Source organism: Harpia harpyja, chromosome 22, assembly GCF_026419915.1.
Source record: "Harpia harpyja isolate bHarHar1 chromosome 22, bHarHar1 primary haplotype, whole genome shotgun sequence".
NCBI lineage: Eukaryota > Metazoa > Chordata > Aves > Accipitriformes > Accipitridae > Harpia > Harpia harpyja.
The window spans coordinates 19,471,258-19,494,941 of record NC_068961.1 but is presented as its reverse complement, the minus strand read 5'-3'; the positions used below and the strand labels follow the sequence as shown (position 1 = coordinate 19,494,941).

The 23,684-nt window shown below is 36.3% G+C and overlaps 1 protein-coding gene across 6 annotated transcripts in view; it reads right to left on the bottom strand.

The window, feature by feature from the left end:
- DCUN1D2 (defective in cullin neddylation 1 domain containing 2) overlaps nt 1-23,684 on the bottom strand; it is a 29,404-nt gene that overhangs the window by 3,631 nt on the left and 2,089 nt on the right. For 2 of the 6 annotated variants that reach the window (XM_052773789.1, XM_052773794.1), the window contains exons 2-7: nt 22,783-22,999; nt 19,403-19,571; nt 17,729-17,749; nt 16,579-16,709; nt 2,898-2,980; nt 367-463 (exon numbers count right to left, since the gene is read on the bottom strand). In XM_052773789.1, coding sequence (XP_052629749.1) covers nt 367-463; nt 2,898-2,980; nt 16,579-16,709; nt 17,729-17,749; nt 19,403-19,571; nt 22,783-22,999 — 718 coding nt within the window. Of the gene's footprint in view, nt 1-366; nt 464-2,897; nt 2,981-16,578; nt 16,710-17,728; nt 17,750-19,402; nt 19,572-22,782; nt 23,508-23,684 lie in introns of all 6 variants that reach the window. The other 4 variants (XM_052773792.1, XM_052773791.1, XM_052773793.1 and 1 more) reach the window with 4 other exon arrangements.

Sequence of the window (23,684 nt, the reverse complement as noted above, 5' to 3'; positions counted from 1 at the left end):
AGATTAGTAAAAAAAAAGTCCACATAGACATTCTTGCAAGCAGAAAAATGATGTATTTTCTTGCAGTTAGCAGCACTTTTGTACAAAAAAATATAGTTTCACTGAGACTCTTGTAGCATAACAGGTTCAAATAGCATGTGCTGTATCATGGTGTGATAGTATCTTTACTTCTACTTACATATTACAGCAAACTAGGTAACCTTCTTATCATTACTGTTTCGGCAACAAGTATGACACTATATTTGCAGCTAAACCTCTAAGGGTAAACAAATTAAGACAGAAGGTAGCAGCATGTTCTGTTGTTCTTTTATAGCAATATTTTAATTCTGCTGTACCAATTTTTGAAGATATTCAAGTACTCCTTACCTTCTTCATCATAGTTGGACATATCATCTGCAATCATGTTTCCAAAGTCTAACAAAAGATTCCAAGTATCTTTTGGAATTGATCTTTTATGATGTTCCTGTAAAGGAGGAAAAATGGTACTGTTCAATCTAAACTATTTTCACATTCCACAGTAGTATTTTATATTGACATATACAGAAATAGACGTTTTAGAAGTATTTCTTCTCTTTTTTTTTTTTTTTTAAATTTAAATAAAGTTCAGAGCTTCCAGAGAAAGCTACAAAATAAACTGCAACTAAAGAAGGCAAAATGTGTAAGAAATCTTTGATAGTCGTTTTATTTCTTCCATTCTGCTTTTAGGGTATGTGTTCCTAACTTGTTATGAAAAAGAATAAACAAAATGCACTTTATATTTCTACTTAACGGCATCCATTCCAGGTTCTGAAACTGTGCAGCCATGGGTTAGCATTCTGCCATTTCGACTCGAGCCCCTTTTCTCCTTACCCCTTTTTAGTTACGCTTACCCAGTCTCTCTTTCAGCTTGTTGGTTATAGTTGTATTTACACTCTTCTCACTTTCTCCCAGACTGCCTTCCAGATCCATCATCTCAGCCTCCCTTCAGCTATTCTCTCCTTCACCGTAACGCAATATCTGCATTTGCTCCACTTCTGCCCAGTCTCCTTTTTCCCAGTCTGTCCTACTCTCCATTACCACCTCCTTGTCTGATTTCAAATACACTCTTTCTGCATCACCCCATTCACAAGTACTAGTTGCCACCCTGGCCAGTTTGAGCAGCACTCCAAAAAACTTCAGTCCTAGTCAGCATTCTCTCAGCTTTTAAAGTTAGCACTCCCAAAAAAAGAGAGTGTGTGGGCAAACACAACTACTCAGCAGTTGTGAGCTGTAGGATCAAGTCAGACCATTCACATCTCCCTTCATCTGTTGATACTGCTATATTACCTGAAGATAGCAGGTGATTAACAGGGAATTAAATTTCAACACCTGGTTCTGGTTTGCAGTAAAAAGTTGCAACTGCATGAAAAGACTTGCTTGGTGAAGGATTGGGTTTTTTTGTGTTTGTGGTTTTGGTTTTGTGTTGTGGAGTCGGTTTGTTTGTTTGTTTGTGTGGGGTTTTTTTAAGCAGTAATACTCTGAAGTATTGAGAAGAATAAACTCCATTTCAAAAATCTGGAACTTGATCAAAATGAGGCTGATGCCCAACACAGCAGCAAACATGTCCTCTCACTCAAGCCAAAGGTCGTATCTTGACTGCAAAAAATATGACAAGCAAACACACCTTCTGGAAAAGATTTAAGATCCTTAAAACAAACAAAACACAAACAAACAAAAAAGCCCATCCTAGAGAGTCCTAACTTGCTTGCTGCTTAGGTTGAATTTTTTAGATCTAAACATTTCTTCTACAGTAAACATTCAGGTTAAATATTTGTAGCGAAGTAAGACACTTTATACCAGATCGTCTAGATTATTGCTTGAAGGAGAGATCTGCAGAACTGTCTGTTGTAACAAACTTAATCACATAGCCAAGTGGGAGACAAACGTTAAGACTTTTCTTCAGTTACATCTATAGATCTGAATTTGGATGTGTTAAGGGTATTAAGGCAGTTAAAATGTGAAATGTTTTCACAAGTTCTCTTGATGAAACTGGTACATTATTCAGTGAATAAAATAAATATACTGTCCAAAAATTTAGAAAAAACTCAAAAAAATATTGCTAAAAGTATACACTTCCTCTATTAAGCACTGGTGATTATGGGACAAAATGCAGAAAGACTTTTTTATTCTCCTAAACTAAAGATAAAAAGATACATTAAAAAAAAACCAAGATAAAATATATATCATGTAACATTATATAAGGTATTTTTTTGCAAGTACATAGAAATGCAAGTGTAGAAACTTGGATGAATGAATCAGGTCTTTAATAAGAATATTCTGTAATTTCTAAAGTTTAATTTATGCATCTGTATTCCACTGCTCACAGAATTGCACTGGTAATAGAAAACTGTCAAGATTGGTGCACAACGATTATCTAAAAAATGAGTCAAAATAAGTACTCAAGACAAGAACTTCTGCTTAAAAAGAAAAGTGTCTCAGGTTAAGTCAGTCATAACAGAACTGACATTTAAAAAAGGCTGAGTTCATGCATTAATACCACAAAAGGCAGAGCATGGTAAAATACATGGTTGACAATAATCATAGCTATCTTGAGAATAAAGACAACATAGGTTCAATCTACAATCATGGCTTCCTTTCATGCAGAAGCTTTCAATAAGTAGGAGGATACAGGATCAAGCAAGCAGAATGCTCTATTGCTTTGCATGTAGCAACCTTTTTGCATTCTTCTCAATTCGAAAATTATATAGAGAAGATTTAATTTGGCTTGATTTAAGACTATTTTATAACAGTTTTCAAAAAGGAGAAAGTTCGAAGGAAGTATTCAGACATCCTGTCTTTTTCTTTATTGTAAGCACACAGCCTACAAGCCAGACTACTGTGGACTAAGATAGTCAGGAAGGAATACGGTACGTACTTACCAACAAAAATTTATTCCAAAGATCTAGAAATTTAAACCTTCCTGACAAGACTAAATTCCAATATGCAATTGCCATTTCTAGATCTGCAAAAGACAAAGCAACACATAAATACTACAGCACATTATATGCAATAAAACTCTTATGGTTGAACAATTAATGCTACATCCAGTGTATTATGATACAAATGAACAACATTCTTTTAAAATCACTACTCTCTACTCTCACTGACCCAAAAGGTGGAAGACAAGCAGTAATAGTATAAATTGCATATTGAACATTACGGCCATAAAGACTAAAATATTTCTGTCACCAACCAGCAGTGCCAAATTAACGCTACTTTCAATCTACAGAAAGAGAACAAGATAGTTATCAATAACCCTGTCTACAAATAAAAGTAAATAAATAAAAAAGAGATATATGCACAAACACAGCAAATATTGATAAAAACCCAAACATTTAAGTCTGCAGGTGCCAATTCCTGTTAATTTATCACATTTTAGACCCACTTGACTTTAAAGGGAAATTAAGGACACAAGGGGATAAACCAGATTTTTCTGGAGCATGATAATTCTACAGCACCCCTTACAGCAATAATTCTCTTCTTCTGGAATCATCCAGCACCTACACCCAATACTGAAAATATAAGTCCAAGAAAGCAGCCCTTATTCTGCACCGTGAGCAGTGATCCAAGAGCAGAGTTCAGCTCATGCATGCCAACAGGAGGGTGCAGCACTGCCACACATTCAAGCAGAAAAGTAGGAGCAGTATTAGATGCAGCATAAGGGTAGAAAGGATGTTTTCTTGAAGGCCTGTTTTCGTTCTCAGCAACTCACAACACCTAATGGCTTCTGTGCTTGGTCCCACAGATAACAGCACTGAATGTATGTGTACTGCTGTGCAAACACAAAATAAAGCACAGCCCTTCTTAAACCACAAAAAGATTTCAGTTTGTGCTTTCAGTGTAAAGTAAGTATAAACAAAATATGAAACTCAGTAGAAAGTACTGTCATAGCAGATAAGATGGAAGCTTAACCTCCACCTACAAGAAAGGAGCACGGTATTTGAAACTGTACATACCACATTACAAACCAAAGGACACTCTGTCACCTGAAATCAAGTTTCGAGTCCGAAAGAGATGTTCCAGATTTTAACATAGCCGGTTCCCTAGAGTCTGTATCATAGAGGGCTGGGGCCCAGACAAAGTGCAATAGTTAGGATGTAGAGAAGTGCAATATGCCTGTACCTAACTATACAGAGACAGCGGTGCTGGTGTTTGTTCTACTATGATCAGCGTGCTTTTCAGTACAGAACTTGCTTTATGCCCTAATAAACTTCTTTCAGTCCTTCCTGTCTTTGCCACCTTGCTCACTTTTCACAGAAAATAAGTAGAATAGAATAGTTAATAGCATTTACTTCCTGTTTAGATATGCAGATTAATTATTCATATCTGTTATCCCAAATGAAAAGCAAAAGAAATGGGGAGGGAGAAACGTGAATAATCTTAAGGGTTTCTAAACTTCACTGTGAAGTGACTGGCTTTGATCCCATTCACTCAGGCTTCTTTATGACGACTCAACCTTTCCAAGCCAATCTTGCAAATCTATCATGTGACAACATTAAGCAAAATGCACTTTGAAGAAACAACACTTTAATAGCAGGAGAGTTTTTATACTTCTGATGGAAATATTCCTTGGAAGAAGGTACAGGCAAGGAAACAAAGATGGTTAAAGGTGCCACAAAAAAGTTAAAAGGTAAAGAAGAGGCCACACTTCCTTGGTTTATTTGGGTATGTGTCAAATTCAGTATTATGTTAAGGTGAACTTGATTATTGCAAAATTGTGTTTAACACAATGCATGTGAAATACTATCTTAATTAAGTTGATACTTGAGGGATACATTACATGCATGTGCAAATCGATTCTTCTGCACAAAGACACAGGAATTATTTGCTATAATATACAACAAAAGCATATCCTGCTGAGGATGCTGCTCTGTAGTGGCTGAAACCGGTCCATGCTGGAGCTGCTCTCCCCATTAAGCACACAGAGGGAAGTCCCATTCTCAGCTCAAGGGGAAAAAAATAAAAAGAGTAAATCTTTCTCATCTGGTTCACTGGAATCACACAAACTCATGAACTAACACAAGAGAAATTTGAACAAAAGGACTAGATGGGACTATCGCTTTTCGTAGTGGTGCCAGTTTATGCAGTCTTAAAGTATTTGAGGAAACTAGGCCTTCAGGTGTGGTACATTCTCAGGGGATATGGCTACACTTTTGTTTGAAGACAATTCCCTACCTAGGTTGAAAAACAGCACCGGAGGACAGACGAGATGATTTTTCTGCTTTAAACGGAAGACCTAGTTACACAGAGTCCCAGTTCTACATTAGGATGCTGATAGTAGTATCAATAAACAGTAATGCTGAGGAGTTTGTGTACCTGCTACAATTAGTGCAGCACTAAAAGATACTAAGAAAAAAAATAAAGGCCTCACGCCTTGGGAGTTTTGCATCCCCACAGGAAGATGCTTTGGAAGGCATGGATTTTTTAGGCAGTCTTAGGAATACCTATTTCGATGCTGCATAAATATGAAGGCTCCATTACAAATAAAATCAAACTACAATCACAAAAATATGCTGGTTTTGTACCAAAAAATATGCTTCCCACATTATAGATCAATAATGCAAGTTTTATAAACAGAAAGGAAAAGACAGATGCATAAATCTCTGGAAACTAACACCTAAGCAAGGATCAGTTTAGAAGAGATTTCATTGCAAACATCCATGTTCATATCCAAAACATAAAATTGCTAAACCGTTACTGTTTAAAGAACATCTTAAAAATACCACATCATAGACTGGACATTATACAATGGTTTGAGCTTCCCCTTCATGCCAAAATATTTTCAGTGTCACTATCTAGCGAGTGTTGTATGTTATGCAGCCCCTTCAGCATAATGGCTTCATGGTCCAAAGTTTTTGCATACACTGAAACAAACCTTCAATATCTAGATATTCATCTTTCTGGACATCTAGTCTAGTTGTGGCTACATAAAGCATCTATAAAGCTTTCTGTAGTAAAACCCTAAGAACTGAGTCACCTACAAGTGATATCGATTACTATTACAAAATTATTAAAACTAAAATTACTTAAAAAATTTAAAAAATATATACCATATCTAGGTAAAACAAATTCAATAAGGAGGAAAAGGCTAGTAAAATAACGCTGTAATTCTTTTAAACATTATTTTGCTAAATAACATTTATTATAGTAAACGTGTTTTAGTATGTTTTAAAAGGAGTTCTTTACACTTTTGAATTAAACAATCAGCTTTTCTCAATCAGAAGTAAAGCATTTTGCATGCAGTATGATCTATTCTGAAACATTAAAGCCTCATTCTAAAATTGTTTTTAAAAAAACCCCTCAGCCCCTTCTACCCTGATTGAACAGAAAGCTTGAGTGATAACAAATTAGCACAATTAATGCAGAAGGAGAAATACATTATCAGCTAGACAGCCTGTGTCTACTTTCAACATCTGATCAAATGCTTATCTTGTTAACAAAAACCGAAAATCATTATTAGATTCTTGCATGAATAAAAAAAAATAATCAAATTAAGCTCCTCATCCCTTTGCTATGATTTTGGACGAGGGCAATGAAGTCATTGCACACAAGTAATCAAGGAAGTGAGAAAACAGAAAGATAAATCAACAGATAGCAAGGAAATGGCTGGAGAGTAGGATTTATGAGGAACATGAAATGAAGTTCATTTAGACCTGCTGTGCCAAAACAGCACTCTGGGACTGCAGCACTCACTTGTCATCCTCTGCCAAATAGAGCTTTCCAGCTCTCAGACTGCCCTCCCAACAGAGCTGCTCATGCAGTCCTGTTTGAAGCTGTCAGAATATTAAAACTATTTCACCTAAATTAGATATATTTAAAAGAAAAAAAGCTAAAGGCATTACATTGGCCTCCTAATGACATTTTAAAATCTTTAAGTTATTAATAAAAATACTTTAATATTAGCCACTGTTGCCCTCATAATCCCTAGTTAGCCTATTGACTAGGTTCTGTACATTATGATGGTAGAATCTATCATGTTTTTGAGCTTGGAAACAAATAATTTATTTTAATTTCATCTTTTGAGATTAAATGATTGTCCAAGTATTGCCACCTTCCTCCTTTAGAATCATAGAATCATTTAGGTTGGAAAAGACCTTTAAAATCATCGAGTCCAACTATCAACCCAACACCACCATGCCCACTAAACCATGTCCTCAAGTGCCACATCTACACGTTTTTTGAACACCTCCAGGGATGGTGACTCCACCACTTCCCTGGGCAGCCTGTTCCAATGCCTGACAACTGTTCCAGTAAGGAAATTTTTTCTAATATCCAATCTAAACCTCCCCTGGCGCAACTTTATTGATGTTTAATCTTCTTATCAATATTGTAAAGCTCTGCTACTTTATATGTTGTCTCTGTGAGAGACTTTGGGCAGCTTGTTATAAGCGTCAGTGCTCACCAATGAGTTTTATACAAAGAGTATTCCCTCAAGCTACATGGGCAGCATTTTTTTTTTTTTTTTTTCAGAATAACAGGATGCATCAGCCTTATCCAGTCTGTCTACAGACACAAACCAACCAATTAGTAAAGAATGTAACAAAGCTTGTGGGAGGAAAAAGTTACTTTTATTAGACCAGTTAATAAGGATTAAAGAAAAAAACAAAAGGTTTTGGAAATGAAAATTTCAGCGCCAAGAACTGCTTTGTTTGAGGCTTTCTCTCCCCAATGCTTTAAACAAAACTTACTCTATAGCTTTGAAAACAAAAAGATTATCCAACAACCTCTCTTGTTCCCAACACTGCATAAAAAAATTAATTGGACAGGTGCAAGACACAGAAATCTATTTTATCATTCAATTACCTTGTAAAAATATATGTAGCCTCTGTAAGAGGCTGAACTTCAGATGTTTTCTTTATAGCCATGTAATTTGCCCTAAAGTATTATTTGGTTGATATTCTTTAATCTCTTTCCTCTTGTTTTCTCACTGTGATCACAGGCAAATATCATACTTCTGTAAAGCTAAAACAAAAACTACATTGCACAAAATTATTTTGTTTTAATAAAATTCCTGGACACCATGTGGAAACTGGTGCAGATGGGGTAAACAGTGGAAACTGGTGTCAATCTATCTCAACAATTGGACTATCACACTACCTGACCAACAAATATCAAATGAATACTTGCAAGATTCAGTGAGTTACTTGATTCCTTGTTTCCTCATCTCTGAATGATTTAAAGAGTCTTCTTTGGCCTCCAAATTACTAAGAACATGGACACAAGAATTAGTTTCTTTCCTAATCAGAATGTTTTCTTCTTCTACAAACAGATAAAATCCACATAGCAAAATAACAAGAAAATACCATCAGAATTCAACCTAAAACCCCTTCACCAAATTGCCAAAAGTTTAGAGCAAAACAGCCCTTATCTGCAGTTAGGTGCTCCCCCCCCCCAGTAGAAAGAGAGAAGGGGAAAAACAGGTAAGGGGTATGATAAAAATACTGAAAGTGGCTAAACTCAGGATCCAGCTGAGTTGGATCCATTCATCCCTGCAAAAGCCATAAGCAAAGAGCCTCCCAGTGCTCTACGTTAGGGGACGTGTAACGCACCGTGTCAGAGTTAAGTCCCTGTGGTGGAAGAGGGGTGAAACACAGCATGTGGATTTCAGGAGAGCTCTGCAGGAATCAGGCAGAGTCTGTGCTTATTAACTCTATCTCAGCATCTGCCACGCTGAAGCAGGCTGATTCTTCGCCTTTCATATTTATTATCTTGCGCATCAACTGCACAAAAGCAGATAAACTGCTCCTGAATGCCAGCTAGGCTTAGAAGAAGATAGCTATCTCGAAGCCAGTTTGAGCGCAGCCTAATGAACCTGATTGTAGCCAGTTTCAAAATCCTTCCGTCTCTGCAAATCTCTCCATGTACAATTCAGATTAAGTAATCTGTTGTAGTTTAAGTTGACTGGATATACATTTCCCAAATAAGAGCCAAACGTGTAAAAGAATCAATGAGGCATTACTAGAACTGGCAGTTATGCCACACTTTTGCTGCTACTATTGGCCTTTTTTGATCAGAGCACCCTGTTCTATACTAAGCTTCTCTTAAATTGCTGGCATTTTCAGAAAGAAAAATCTGAATAAAAATAAAGCAAGGACCATACACACAGACCAAGGCCATTGAAACACCTAAAATACAGCATTCACAGACCTCTTCCAAAGTAAAGTAAACATGAAATTCATTTGTTGAACTCCCTCAACTTCTTCCATCCACTCACTCCTACAAACACGCTACAAATGGATCAATCTAATTCTTCATTGAAAGTGGAGGAAATCTTGATAACTTGTTAGGGGGAGAAAAAAAACAACCAACAAGAAAAAGATATCCTTCCCTAATGTCTAAGTGTCTCTTCAAAGAATCTTGAGATACTGCTATGATGAAAGCCAAAGCTGATGTTGCTTCAATTAAAAAGAGCACATTATACTCATCTGCTCACAGAAGATGCAACCTCCTTGAAGTCCACATACCGGATGCAAAGATAGTCATTCTTCTGGTCTTGAGGTAATATTTGATTCAAGTCTGAATGCCCTCCTCATGTATCATCTCTTGCTTGATCCCAGGAAGCTGGCAGAGAGAAGGAAGCACAACCTTTTGAGCCAGCAAGCAGGCGAAGGGACCACAAAGGAGTGTTGAAGGATCAAATCTGCTTTTTGTTTCCATGTTGAAAGTCGAAGACCATGAAAGAATGCGTTAAGTTCCTCCACGGTGCTGAAACAAACTGTAGTAAACTGCTGAGCATGAGGAATCTCCTGAACATGTCTTGTCGGGGCTCAAATGGAGACCCATTAAGAGACTCACAGTGAGTATCATGTTAAAAAAAAAAAAAAAAAAAAAAAGATGGAGCTAAGGCCTTGTTTTGAGCTTGAACAGTGTCCTTAGAAATCTGAATTGCTCCGTATACAACATGACAAAAGATCTATAACCCTATTCTTTAGTACACTTATCAACCAAGAGCTAGGACGCAAAATTTCACTCAGACTGCAGTAGAAAAAGCTAAAACTTGGGAGTAGAAAGTGAGATAAACCTCTGCAAATCTGCACCATGCAAAATGAAGATTTATTGTACTAAATATAGTAGTGAGAACATGAGACAGCAGATTAAACAGACAGAATTACAGTCATCCATAATAATTATTTGTAAAAGTCTCCTGGCAAACCAGACCTTAATAAACTGCACCTTTTACATTATCTCAAAATATATACAAAACACTCAGATGAAGTTAAATATATCTAAATATTATGCCTGCCAGGTCCAATATGCAGCCATTGAGATGGCACTGCCGTGTTGAAACCTTGCTATCTTTTTTTCCTGAATTCTGTCCACCACTTACAGAATAATAGTCTCAGCAGTTATAAGCATCTGTCTTTTTCTTAGATAATAATCAAATCTATTCAGATCTATTTGAAAGACACTTGACAGTTGGGTCCTGAGTAACATTAATCAGAACATCATTTTCTGCTTAGAGAAAATCACGGTAGATCTTATACAATATGTTTTTGCCTCCTGCATCTCACTACTTACACGAGCTATCACCTAGGGGGACTGGTACTACTTTTACTTCTTTAAACAGCATGTGTCCAGATTGAAGCATACTACTTGACAATATTAAGCTAATAAAAGTAAATGGAAACATTGAAGTTGGATGAGACTACAGAGACTTAAGTCTTGCAGATATAAAGAGAAACAAAAATTCCCTAGTATCACCACACAAACTGTGGAAAAGAGACTCCTATAAAAGGCAGTCCTGTTTCTAGGAATGATTATCGGTGTACTGAATTCTGTGCCTATTTTAGGGAATGACAGAATAGATGTAACTTAATTTATTGGAGAGGATTCTTCCCATCTAATTACATAAAGGCAGAATTTCTTGCATTCGTTTTGAGGGGAAGTGTAGAATAAGAAGAAATTAAAAACCAATGGAGGACAGGCTGTTCTAAAGATAAATAAAACACAAAACTGCACACACACACCTCCCCCGGACCGCTTTCCTGGAGCAAAATCCACTGCATCGCAAAGATGACTGTGTCAGGTCTCACCAAAATTCTTCTATCACCAAAAAAACTTCTAAGAAGGGCTTCTATGCCTTCCCACTCCCTCCCTTACAAATAGCAGCCGGTGTAATAAAAGATACTATGCATCCTGCTGATATCTCCCAAAAGAGAAATGTTTGGGATACACAGAGGTTTTTGTTTCAAGATATGCTCCAGGCAAAAATGTTCAATGAAAACTGACAGTAATCTCAGAAACAACTTTTAGAAATTCAGTCTGGAAGCACTGGTGCCCAAAGTGAGGCTAGACATGGTGAAATTTATCTCAGTATGCTGAAGCAACCTCAAACTGCTGCCTACCATCTTTGAGACTTCATAGAGGTCAGATGAGGTTCTAGAACTGCAGTGGTTCTCTGCCAAACTGGGAGAAAGTAACTCGCCCATGGGAGTCAGTCCTGTATCTAACACTGTCCAGTACTTAAGTAACTGAGGTGATACAACAAAGAAAACTTTTATTAAATCTGCAACTTACACAAAGCCTGAAAAAAGCATAGCATGGTAGAGGACAGAATTAGAATTCAAAATTATTTGGACAAATTGGAAAACCACTCGGAAATAAATAAGAAAGATTTCATTAAAGAGAAGTGCAAAGTCATATAGCTAGTGGGAATAACTGACTGCAGAAATATAAGATCAGAATTAACTGGGTGCAATGCAGTTCTGCAGAAACCCAATAATATAACAGATCACAAACTGCAGACAGTATCAGTGTTATAAACATAAGTACACTTTATAATGGGATGTAAACCAAGGAGCAAAATATCTAAGGCGCGTGGAAGATATCTTCTTGTACCCAAACAAGCTAGACAAGAGAAAGTTAGATCAATTGGATTGCAAAGGAAAAGTGAGTTGGAAGATACAATTCCAATGTCAGAGAACTGGAAGATAAAATTTATCAGGGTAGTTGGTTTTACTCAGTCTAGAGACTAAGGGAAGACGCATACATGGTTTCCAAATACGTAAAAAGTTGTTACTAACTCTAAGGAAACATGTATTCTGCTTATTTACTCTGGACAGGTAAGTACTGAACTGAAGAATTCAGGAACAGAGATTTAAGTTATATGCTAGAAAAAGAAAAAAAAAAATCTAACAATAGGTTTGAGCAAGCATGGACCTGTATGTATGAGACCTGTAAGATTATATTATGTGAAGGCAGTGGCTCCCAAACTTTTTCAGCCAGAGGACCACTGCCAATCAGATCTCAAATCTTCCTGGTAACTACTGAAACTGAAAAAGCAAGTTAGTATATATTACATATTGCTAGCATACCACTGAACATGTGGTTAGAAAAACATGTGCGAGGAATGGTTTTGGTAGATGTTGATCCTATCTGGCACAAGGGAATACACTATATAAGTGTTTCTCTATCTTTTAAATTCAGAGACCATCTAGCATATTAAAAAGGAACCCATGAATCACTGTATTTCCTGATGTCCTTCAGGGGAGATGGGGCAAAAAATAAAGTAATAACTGCTGCTTATTGCTTCTTAGAACAGCAGAAATAGATTAAAAAAAAAAAAAAAAGTAATCTGAAACATATTAAAATACCGATAGAGCAATGAACATGACTCATAACCAAAGCATCACTGTTCGGACATTTTAGAGGTATTTCAGTAATTTCTTATAGTTTCAATATGTTAAGATAAGAAACATGAAAAATAATTGCATAAATGAGTCTTCTTTGCCTATCACAGACATTTTCCTAGTGAGCTCTATTCTCAAGAGTTATTTCTGTCAAGAAAAAAAAAGATGCGTTAGCAGTAAGCCTGAAGGATCCAACAGAAGGACCATTTTAATTATGCCTTCTTTTATAAAAAGTTTTTATTAACAATCTGCTAAGAGTAAGAATTTCCCATTTGTCACTGGCACTATGTCAAATTTGCTTAGTTTTCAAATAGGCATATTCATAGGTCATGTGTATACCTGAGAATCAAGCAATATTCTTTTAGCCTACAGATCACTCCCCTAAACAATGAGTGCAACAGCTACCAAGCCTCAGTGATGTAAGCACCGAGTGTAGCAAGAGGAAGCATTGGATAGTTCACACCACAGAAAAATCACAATAAAATATTTTGTAATTGAAAGTTAGGAAAGAATTCCTTTGGTTATTTCCACTTCATTAATTAAAACCATTCCCTTTTATCCCTACTTGACATAAACTTACTGACCTCTTAGTCTTCACAGCGTAATTCAAATGTGAATGTATGGGAATGAGCAGGCAAGCCCTATCATGGGAGCATGTCACCAGAGACATTTTAAGGCAAGCAGCTAGGGCAGTAGCTTAGCAGCATCCTGTACTTCGGTAGCACTGCATGTCATCAATGTGCATGTGCGGAAGAAAGGGAGGTCAACACCTTAAGATGACCTAGACAGAGCTAGGCAGAGATTTATATCAGCTCATTTGGTAACAAATCTAATTACATATTCTGTTTAACTGTCTGGACTGAATTCATAAAGCATCCTGAGCCAAGGCTCCAAACTTAGTAAGGGAGAAACAGACTTTGTACACAGATGAGATAAATCCCCGCATCTCCTTGACTATAGGGCACACAGTCATTGGGACAAATACCAAACATCTCTACATCAGCTGTGGAGATAGGGAGGGAAGATGGACAGTTTCTCATTCTAGGAGAAAATGCATAGTGGATACAGAGAAGAGAATGTAAAATAAAAAAAGCACCTAAGCCTATACTAAATGTAGCTGAAGCAACTAGAATTCTCAGCTCAGACAGACACTCCCATAAGATAACTGACTGAATTTTTTTTCCTTGCTGAACACTTTTTTGCTGAGAGGGAACAAACATAACTCTTAGAATAAGTGCATCAGGAAGCGGTATGTTGTAAACACCAACCTGTAAACTTATTTTTTTCCTCCACCTCTCTGCTGCACTATAACAGCATTCCCTGAAAAGAGTCCAACTCCAAACCTATACAGTGTTAATTTTTATTTGGATAAGCTATGACTGACCTCAATCACTCAAAAATGTCATATCAGTCAATATGCTTGCTCAGCACTCTCTTTCTACTCAACCTATAGTGATCCAAGTTCGCACCAGACAGAAATATGGTGTATCTCCACTGAAGAGCAGTGGCAACTGCTTATATTTATTTAATATCTAGAATCATCTTGGCAAAACCAGAAAAAGTCTGACCAAAAACGTCACCAAAATACTTCCATGTAAGAACTAAGCACTACTTGAAATTAAGAAACAGTATTACCAGAATTCTTAAAATTCCTGAAAACCGAAATCAGCAACAGTTCCAGTTAACTCTTTCTACAGTTTTTTTTAAGCTTAACTTTAACTTTTGCACTTCTTACTTTCTCCTGCTAATACTCCAACTCTTAGTGCAAGAAGGCACTTAGGTGTTTTATTGCCCAAAAGTACCATTCTTACACAACAGAGAAGACAGACTTACAAATGAAAGGGCCTCCATACCAAATAAACACAAGTAATGCAAAACAAGTAAGTTTCCTTCTTCCTCCTCATGTCAAATAAATAGTACATTCAGTTCCATAATCTGGGCTGGGCTGCCTTCCCTCTCCCTGTCCTGGTTTCAGCTGGGATAGAGTTAACTGTCTTCCTAGTAGCTGGTACAGTGCTATGTTTTGAGTTCAGAGCGAAGAATGTTGATAACACTGATGTTTTCAGTTGTTGCTCAGTAGTGTTTAGACTAATGTCAAGGATTTTTCAGCTTCTCATGCCCAGCCAGTGAGAAAGCTGGAGGGGCACAAGAAGTTGGCACAGGACACAGCCAGGGCACCTGACCCAAACTGGCCAACGGTGTATTCCATACCATGGGACGTCCCATCCAGTACAGAAACGGGGAAGTGGGGGGCAGGGATTCGCCGCTCGGGGGACTGGCTGGGTGTCGGTCGGCGGGTGGTGAGCAATTGCACTGCGTATCATTTGTACATTCCAATCCTTTCATTATTGCTGTTGTCATTTTATTAGTGTTATCATTATCATTATTAGTTTCTTCTTTTCTGTTCTATTAAACCGTTCTTATCTCAACCCACGGGTTTTGCTTCTTCTCCCGATTTTCTCCCCCATCCCACTGGGTGGGGGGGAGTGAGTGAGCGGCTGCGTGGTGTTTAGTTGCTGGCTGGGGTTAAACCACGACACTCCCTCTCTGTGTACAGGCTTAGGTGAAAAGCTTTTGAGACATATTTCACAAGTACATGAGTTTCATGTTGGAACTGATCCAATTAAAACAGGAAGCCATTTGTAATATTTCTTTAGGTATCCCATAAATTCCAACCTCAGCTGTAACTGACTTACCTTTTCCGCAATCTGAAAGTACTAGGCTTTTTAATGAAGGGAGGCAAGAAAACAAACAACTACTAAGGGACTTGAATTCCAAGCAGCCTCACAGAACCACTATAAGACTATTTCATTTTTGTGTCTGGAAAGGTGGCACATGACCCATGAAAGAGTGACATGTAATGAAAAATGAAATTGCTGCAAAAAAATAAAGAAAAATGGAAACTGGCTAAAAGTTGCCCACAGTTTAAAAAAGAAAAAAAAAAAAAAGACACTGGGAAAGACAAGAGATATTCAAAGTAATCCCCAGGAAAGAATATGGAACAGACGCCTCTGGTTGAGAAGGTCTAAATCAATATTCTGCTCCTCCATCTCACTACTCTTCCAACAGTTTTACAAAAAAAGTATTTATTAACGTGCTTGCCAAGTAACATAGACACCGAGTTAAAGTGGCTATGCTAAAAAACCCCCACTTCCTCTTACCCACAGCACAAAGAGAACAGTGATGATGGTGCGGTGTTATTCTACACACAAACCAGGTTAACTCCTTCCTACACAGTGTCTTTTGAAAGTGGACATAAGAAAGGATATCAAACTTCACCTTACAATTTTTTTCATCTAATTTTTTTGATATTTTTTATTTGAAGAGAATAAAACATTGGAATTTAAATAACATATCCATTTCACTCCAGCAATACAAAGCATGGATTAAGACAAATCTCAAACTTTATATATAAAGAATAATAATCTAATACTTTATAAACTGCATACCTGTTTCTATTCACTAGCTTTGAACCAAGTCCATAATACTCTTTTTCTGAACTTTACATAAAAACTGTGAGCTAAAACTAAAAATTCTTAGAAGAATAGTAACTTTTGGCCAGAGTTTTCTCCCTCTTTGTAAGCCAATATGGACATCTTGTTTCAGTTGTTCTGAACAAAATGGAAAACACAAGGAGCTCACCAGCTCAGTCTTTTAAAAAAAAATAATTCTGACAGGTCTCTAAGAACTGCAGGAACTTCCTTTGACAAGAGGAGAGAGAATGTCAATACTAGCAGAGAACCCCATTAAATTATCTGTACCAAGGGGACATTAAAGAAGAGATTAATTGAAAGAAGATGGGAAAGAGGAGAAGTCAGTGAAAGGAATCAATAATGAATTTACTATACAATCATCAATGAGAAAACTGTATTATTGGAAGAATTTGGAATTGACTTCACTGTAGATATTTTCTTGATTTTTTTCTACTTACCTAGACCTTTTTGTCCCGGGTTTTTAGCAAAGTTAAAAGTAAACTGATAAAAATCTTTGAACTTCGTTGGATCCTTTAGCTCTTGTTCCAATCTTGGCAATAAAGCTTTTAGTTTTTCTGTGGTGTCACACCTGTTCAAAAGAAGTTACATTATTTGTAAATATTTAAGATTTCTCTTTACTTTTTTTCTTCTTTTTTTTTATTTTTTAAGGTTTAGTTTCAGAGAAAAATAAAACAGTAGTTAAGATAAAAACAAAGTATCTTTCTGGATAGCTTTCTTAAAACTATAAACACTCATATGTCTTTACTAAACAATTTTAAGTGGAACATTATATATAGGCATCCATTAAGTACACAACCCCAACAGGATTTAGTGGTTTAACTTCTTTTCTCAGTCTCTTCATGAGTTTATGAACTCAAACTATAGATGTTACTCTGTTCTTTAAGAACATATAAACCTCACTGAAATCTGATATCCTTTCCCTTTTTATAGCTGTTGTAACACAAGGGTGTGGGGTTTTGCTTTAATCTAGATAGACATTATTTATTCCCTCTGCTCAACCTAAATTAAGAGCTGCATACTACGTTTACAGTTAACCTTAACATTAGGGGACTTTCCAACAAAATGAACTATGATTTGCAGTCATCCTCTCCCCACCATAGAACACTTGCAGATAAAACCTAGGGAAAAAAAATGACCCTTTGACAATAGCTTGAAGGCTGACAACCCATTTAACAGCCTGGCACAGGTAAGCTAAGATAGAATCAAGTTACTGAGATTCTAATAGAAACACATCCCTTAATAACACAAGACTAGAGCATTTTCAGTGAAAGCACCTGAGCTGACGAGAAGCAATTTTAAAAGAAAAAGGGTTTCCCCCACACCAAGGAACCAAATGAATATCCAAGGTTTATAGGATATTACCAATATTTTGAATTGTACCTAGAAACTCAAAGTGAAGGAAACAGGTTTCAAAGCAGCAGCTATCATAACTAACATCTTGCATTTGAAAGTTCTCAGTAGTTAAATGTTTGTTTTTATTCTAAAGATTCAAGAATAATTTTATTAAAGGATGGATAATTATAGCAAAATCTGTAAGATGCAGATGCAGTTTTAACTGTCTTGCATGGTACAGATAAAAATAAGTACCTTTCTGGCCTCCAGCAGTACCTGGGGGAGAAAAGATAAAGAATTCTGCCAACAGTCTTCAACTGAGAACTTCATTTTCACCGGGACTTGATCTAGTTAACAATAGGGACAAATATCACACCTTCCCATATGTATTCTAAAGGTGCCATATGAACTAAGCCTCAGGGAATTTCTTTTCATTCAAATCTTCACCTATGTTCACTGCTAAAAACCACAGACGCTGCACCTCCAGTATGTAACAAAATCATTCCAAATTCTCAATAAGCACTATACTGGGGCAAGCAGGTATGATCAGTTTATGCTCCCAAGAACACAATATTGTGTGTTGAGCAGAAAGAGATAAAAATCACAGACGTCTGTGGAACTGTATCAGAGACAGTCATGAGGACACAGGAGCAACGTGACAATAAAGTTACGAAACAAAATCCAAGCCAGAAGCCACAGGTGGTTTAGCAAAACCTTTTTAATCAGTTGTATCAAATAATGCTGGCAGCCTTTAATACAACAGCATGAGCACTTGATTGCTGTCCATGGCCAGAAAATCATAATTATTCTTACAGTCTCTACCCAAAGGGACAAAATAAAGCAGTGCACTTCAGATGATATCAAAAGTTATTTCATCACAATTTCTGAATACCCTTACCTAAAAAGGAAAGCTTAGAGAGAAGTCAATAACCGATGAGGTCAGTAACAACAGACTGCTAGGACCCCTGCTCAAGAAACAACCACCGCATTTGCGAGAAGTTGGTCTACTGTAGAAAGGTATTGGTAAGGTGCCATTCTAAGATCAAATGAAATTATTTAGCTACAAAAAATATGCACGACTAATTAACTGTAGTTCTCCACCTATCCACTGCAATCTGTTTTTAAAAAAAAGCAACAAAAACATTTTGACACCTCTATATAGTAGAAATACTGCATCTCTTCCAAGGAGAAGATATACACAAAATATTATTTTATGGTGATAAGTGCTTGACTTTATTGCTAAACAGAGGCAACATGGTTTAACCTCAAAGTCTATTATCCAGAACAGCTCCATAATCCAGGAAGGAAAAAAATTTTTATCAGTTACATCACAGTCAGACTAAACAATCTTTTCTACAACCAATACCCTCCTTTTTATTTCAATTTCTTATAGATACTTTGTACAAATCAAGTATCTACTAAATAAGGCAATAAGAGAAAACCATGGTTTGTAAAACTGGTAAAAAGAAAAAAAGTTGCATTGGGTGGTGATAAGGTAAAGGGAAAGAATTGAAGGTTCTTCTCTGCTTTCCTATTTCTTTTCTGCTTCAACACTGACTGAATTTTTTTTTTTTCCTTCATACATCTCCAGTGACGTCCAGCTTTTAATAGCACATGGTCCAACTCAAAGCCTTAACATAATCATGCATGTGTTCATATGAGTTACATGAAAAGATCAGCATATCTGTCTGTTTTCCTTGCTGTACAGGTAGGAATTATTTTGCTTCACCCTTACTGTGGTCATTGTTAAGGCTTTGCAGTAAAGCAACAATTCAAGAAATATGGGCCACTACAGCCATTTAGCACCTGTTAAGGTGGCACTAGCATTACCAGCTTTTTGAAGGTTCACACTTAATTCAATTAGAAAAATTTTAAATGTAAACCGAGCTCAGGCCTTACATTTTGAACTATGCAGAAATGGATACTTACCCCAACTCTGTCATGCCATCAACAAATTCCTTTTTACTGAATTCACATTGAGTAGCTGCCCTGAACTTCCATGCTACAACCAGAACACTGATACTGGCTGGGTCCAGGCTTAAATCATCACAGAACTGTTGAATCCCATCAATGCCAATTTTATTTTCATCTTGTGGGTCTGCAGTTCAAAATATAAAGAGGGGAATTGTAATTATTTACAAAAAATATTTACAAATAATCACCTGTACAGCTTTGATATGCTGCATAACACAGGTCTTCATTTTTTCATAAGCTTCACAAATGTCTTCACTTGAAATCTAGTTTATTTTAGAAGTACCTCGAAGACTATCTGTAAATAAAGTATTCTGCAAACTTCCCTAGAAGTTGGTTTGCAACTTTTTCCTAAATTCATCAGCTAACGCCAACAAAATAGTTTTGTCTTCTTTCCACAATGCTCTATGAAAGATCTGAGTTAACTGAGGAGATGCCTGACTACATCCAAAACCAGCAAGGCTGATAAACACATCAAAATATACAATATATTTATTGGTTAGCACATATTAAACTTTAAAGGAAAAAAACCAAACCCAAACACCCCTGAAAACCAACAAAAACACACCTACCAAGTGAGCCCACAGATTTTTTTCCTGATAGGGATATATGGGAATCCACTATAACTGTTTAAAGACCACAATTAACTCAAACATTTTTGGTTTTTAATTATAAGTCAAGGAAATCATCAAAACATTGCTCAAACAATGCCTTAGCATAACAGGGTCTTAAGCTAAACAATACAACTTGGGAAACATTATGTTTCAGTAGTACTAAGTTTACCACCTTTTTGAATGTCAGAACAACACTTGGTAACTACCCATGTCAGCGTAGATGTCATTGTGACAATTCTCTAACTGTAATGAAATTCTCTCTCTCTCCAAAAAAAAAAAAAAACAACAAAAAAACCCCCAAACAAACAAACACCCCTGCATGTAAACTTAAATAATTGGAGGGAAAAAATAAAAAAAACAAACAAAAAAACCTGAAGAAAAAAAACCCCTAAAACCAAACCATCTTTAGCTTTCAAAGCTTAACAGTTCACAAACTACAAAACTGTCTTTCCCAGCTTTTGATACATTTCAGTATCACAAAAGTATCCCTTGAGTAAATTTAACTCCTTAAACTGGTAAGTTTTTCAACCGTGCTATTAAGTCCTTACCGAATGAGTTGATAAAAAAAAAAATCAAGTCTAAAGAAAACTTTCTTTTTTCTATTTTTTTGGGGTGTTAAGCTAAGATCTCTTCCACTTTTCCAGCCAATACTATGGTGGAAGAAATGCTAAAATGCAGAGAGGAAATTAATTTAGCAAACAAAAACTTATACCCATTAAACAAAGAATTACATCCGTGGTATAATTCAGGGACCTTTGAGCAGGAATAACAAGTAAACATATCTATTCTACTATATGCCAGATCTAGTTCTAAGACATGTAAAATGCATTTCTTGTATATTTGGGGAGTAATTGAAGAACCGAAGGCAAAAAGTGCACTAGCGTTGAAATCGGTGGAAAAATTCTGATGGATTTCAACAAGGACTGCTTCATCCTTATCATGTTTCACATCATCCAGGTAACTAGGAACAAGAATGAAATTGTTGTTTTGACAGAGTTGCTGGATAAACAGATAAGAAAACTAACAGAAAGACAACACAGAAAATGAAAGACCTCTGCTCTCGGATTTCAAATATAGTGCAATGTATGTAGTATTCTATAGGCCGTGTAGGACAAAAGAATTCCTTGTTGTTGTGAGGCCAATGACTCAGGTTTAAGCTACATATGAAAAAAGGAAGGGTGTTTAACCAAAACTTTTATTGTTTTCTCTCAAATCTTGTGAAGGTTTTGTTCAAGTTTACAATTTTACTTGAAGTGTTAAAGTGCGAGAACTGCAAAGGTGTGCTGCTACCCAAAACACGGACATAAAACTGACTAGACTGTCTTTCATGAAAGCCAAGTGGTGCACTTTGCCACTGCTAGAAAACTATGAATAATAAACAACTTTTGTGGGGGTTTGGGTTTTTTTTGTGTTTGTTTATTTTAGATATTCTTAGTAGCATTTACAAATTTGTGTATATTTTTGACCCAGCAATCTCCAAGACTGACATGCAAGGAGCAAGCAAAAGACTTTGATATGCATATATATGTTTTATATATATACTTACATATATATAAAAAACAAATAAAAAAAGTGGTTCTCTAGGTTTTGGTGGTTTTTTTTTGTTTTTTTCCCCGCAAAGGAAATGTTATAGTGTTGCTGGTTCTTTGTCCCTACACAATTCATTACCGCATAATAATGAAATGTTAAAGAATATCTATACTTAAAATAGAACACATTATGTAAACAGTAACAAAAAAAGGTGAAAACAATATCATAAGAACAGGATAAAGTGTATACAAAGCATGCCATATACTGCAATTAGAAAAGTACCTAAAATCATAGTTGAGTAATTGTTAAGAGTTTGCTTTTTAAAACGCGAGATGTATGGATCTCAGCAGGGGTTGGTAATGATTCCAGCCTGCTCTGCTCTAACACGTAACGAACAATGCACACCTTCATGTCGGATGGCCACATTTCAGAAAGCACTATTACCTGGATCATGTACATTCTTATCTTTACATGACTATCTTTTCCTTTTATTTTTTCTGTTCTTTCCAACAATGCTGTAAAATAAAAATAAACGGAAAAGAAACAACTCTGCCTTTAATCCACCTCCTTGTGGCTTTCCCTCCAAGCCTCTCTGAACAGGCACATCACTTTTGCTGTAATATGCAGCACAAAAAAGTAAAATAAGGATGGAGTTTCTATGACTATTTTTTTGGTTTTCTCATTAGACTGTTTTGTCAGACTCCTAGCTGTAATGTTATCTGAAACATTTTTGATTTTAATGTATAGATATACTGGTATCTTTGAACAAAACTCCCCCCAAAATTAGTATAAGAATCATATGTATTATTTTGCCACACGAAGTGCATTATATGTATATTTAGTAGCAGCCACTGGCAATAAATCAAATAAGTTGCATAATAAGCTTTACTCTTCTTTCCACCATGTGTAGCTTACACTATTTCCTCATGACAGGTTTAATTTCCTACTGTGAATTTACTTTAAACTCTACAGGAATATCTACAGAAGTCTACAGAATGTACTGGACATTAAGAGCATTTAAAACCTTTCTCATTCTTATCTCGCTACTGCAAACACAGAGTGAGAAGCAGAAGCTAGCAATCTTTCCTTAGAAGTCCTTAAGAATGGCAGAGGGAAAAGCAGAAGTACCACCCAAACAAAGTAATTAGAAAAAAACCAAAACCCACAACAAAAAAGAAAAAAAACAAGCCTTACCTTTGTATCGATTATACAGTTGTTCTAACTTCTTCCTGTCTACTGAATTTTTCATGGATTCTTTGTAGTACAAGTCAGGATTCTGGAAGTAGTTGTCTGTTGCCACTTCTAGTTTCCATTCATTCTGCATTAAGCAGTATATAGCAGTCCTTTCACCAGCCTGGGTAAATGCCATAAACTGGCGGACCTTGTCCTTCTGAGACGATTTAAGCTTATGCTTTGGGATGCAAAAGAAGCAGGAAAGCCAATGAAGCTAATCCAGAAGTTTGTTTCAGCATTCTACTACTAACGCCTATCTTTAAAAGGTTTTAGTTTTCTTGTTGATGACAACTTTCACTTCAGAATTACAGGAAGACAAAGCCTTGTTCTTCTGCAGTTAAAAAGACAGCATTTTCTTCTGAAAATTGAAATGACAGCATCTATATACACATTTTTAGCAGCACATATTCTGGCAGTAATAAATTTGTATTTCTGCTTTATTGCTCACATATGCAGAAGTTTTTCTGTTCTGTAACAGCAGTAAACACAAGTTTTGTCATACAACAATATGGTTATCTTCTGAAAATATGCCTAGCGGTTATACAAACAAGAAACTGCAAAGGCACAACTAGATTCTCAGATTCTGTGTAAGTCCTTCATACATGGAAAAAACCTGCTCAACGGTTTTCCTAGTATTTTCCTAGCAACGATGAACAATGCAAAGTTTAATCATTTTAAGTGATCAGCTGAAAAAGGCAGAAGCATTTATCACGTTTTTACGTTAGAAACCATTGCCAACAGAAGACACACGACAAAAAGAAAATAGATAAAGCAGACATGTCAGAGATTTGCTGAATGTTATGATGAGACTATAAAGTTGCTGTAAATGTGATCTAAAACTTTAATTAGCTCTGAAAATTATG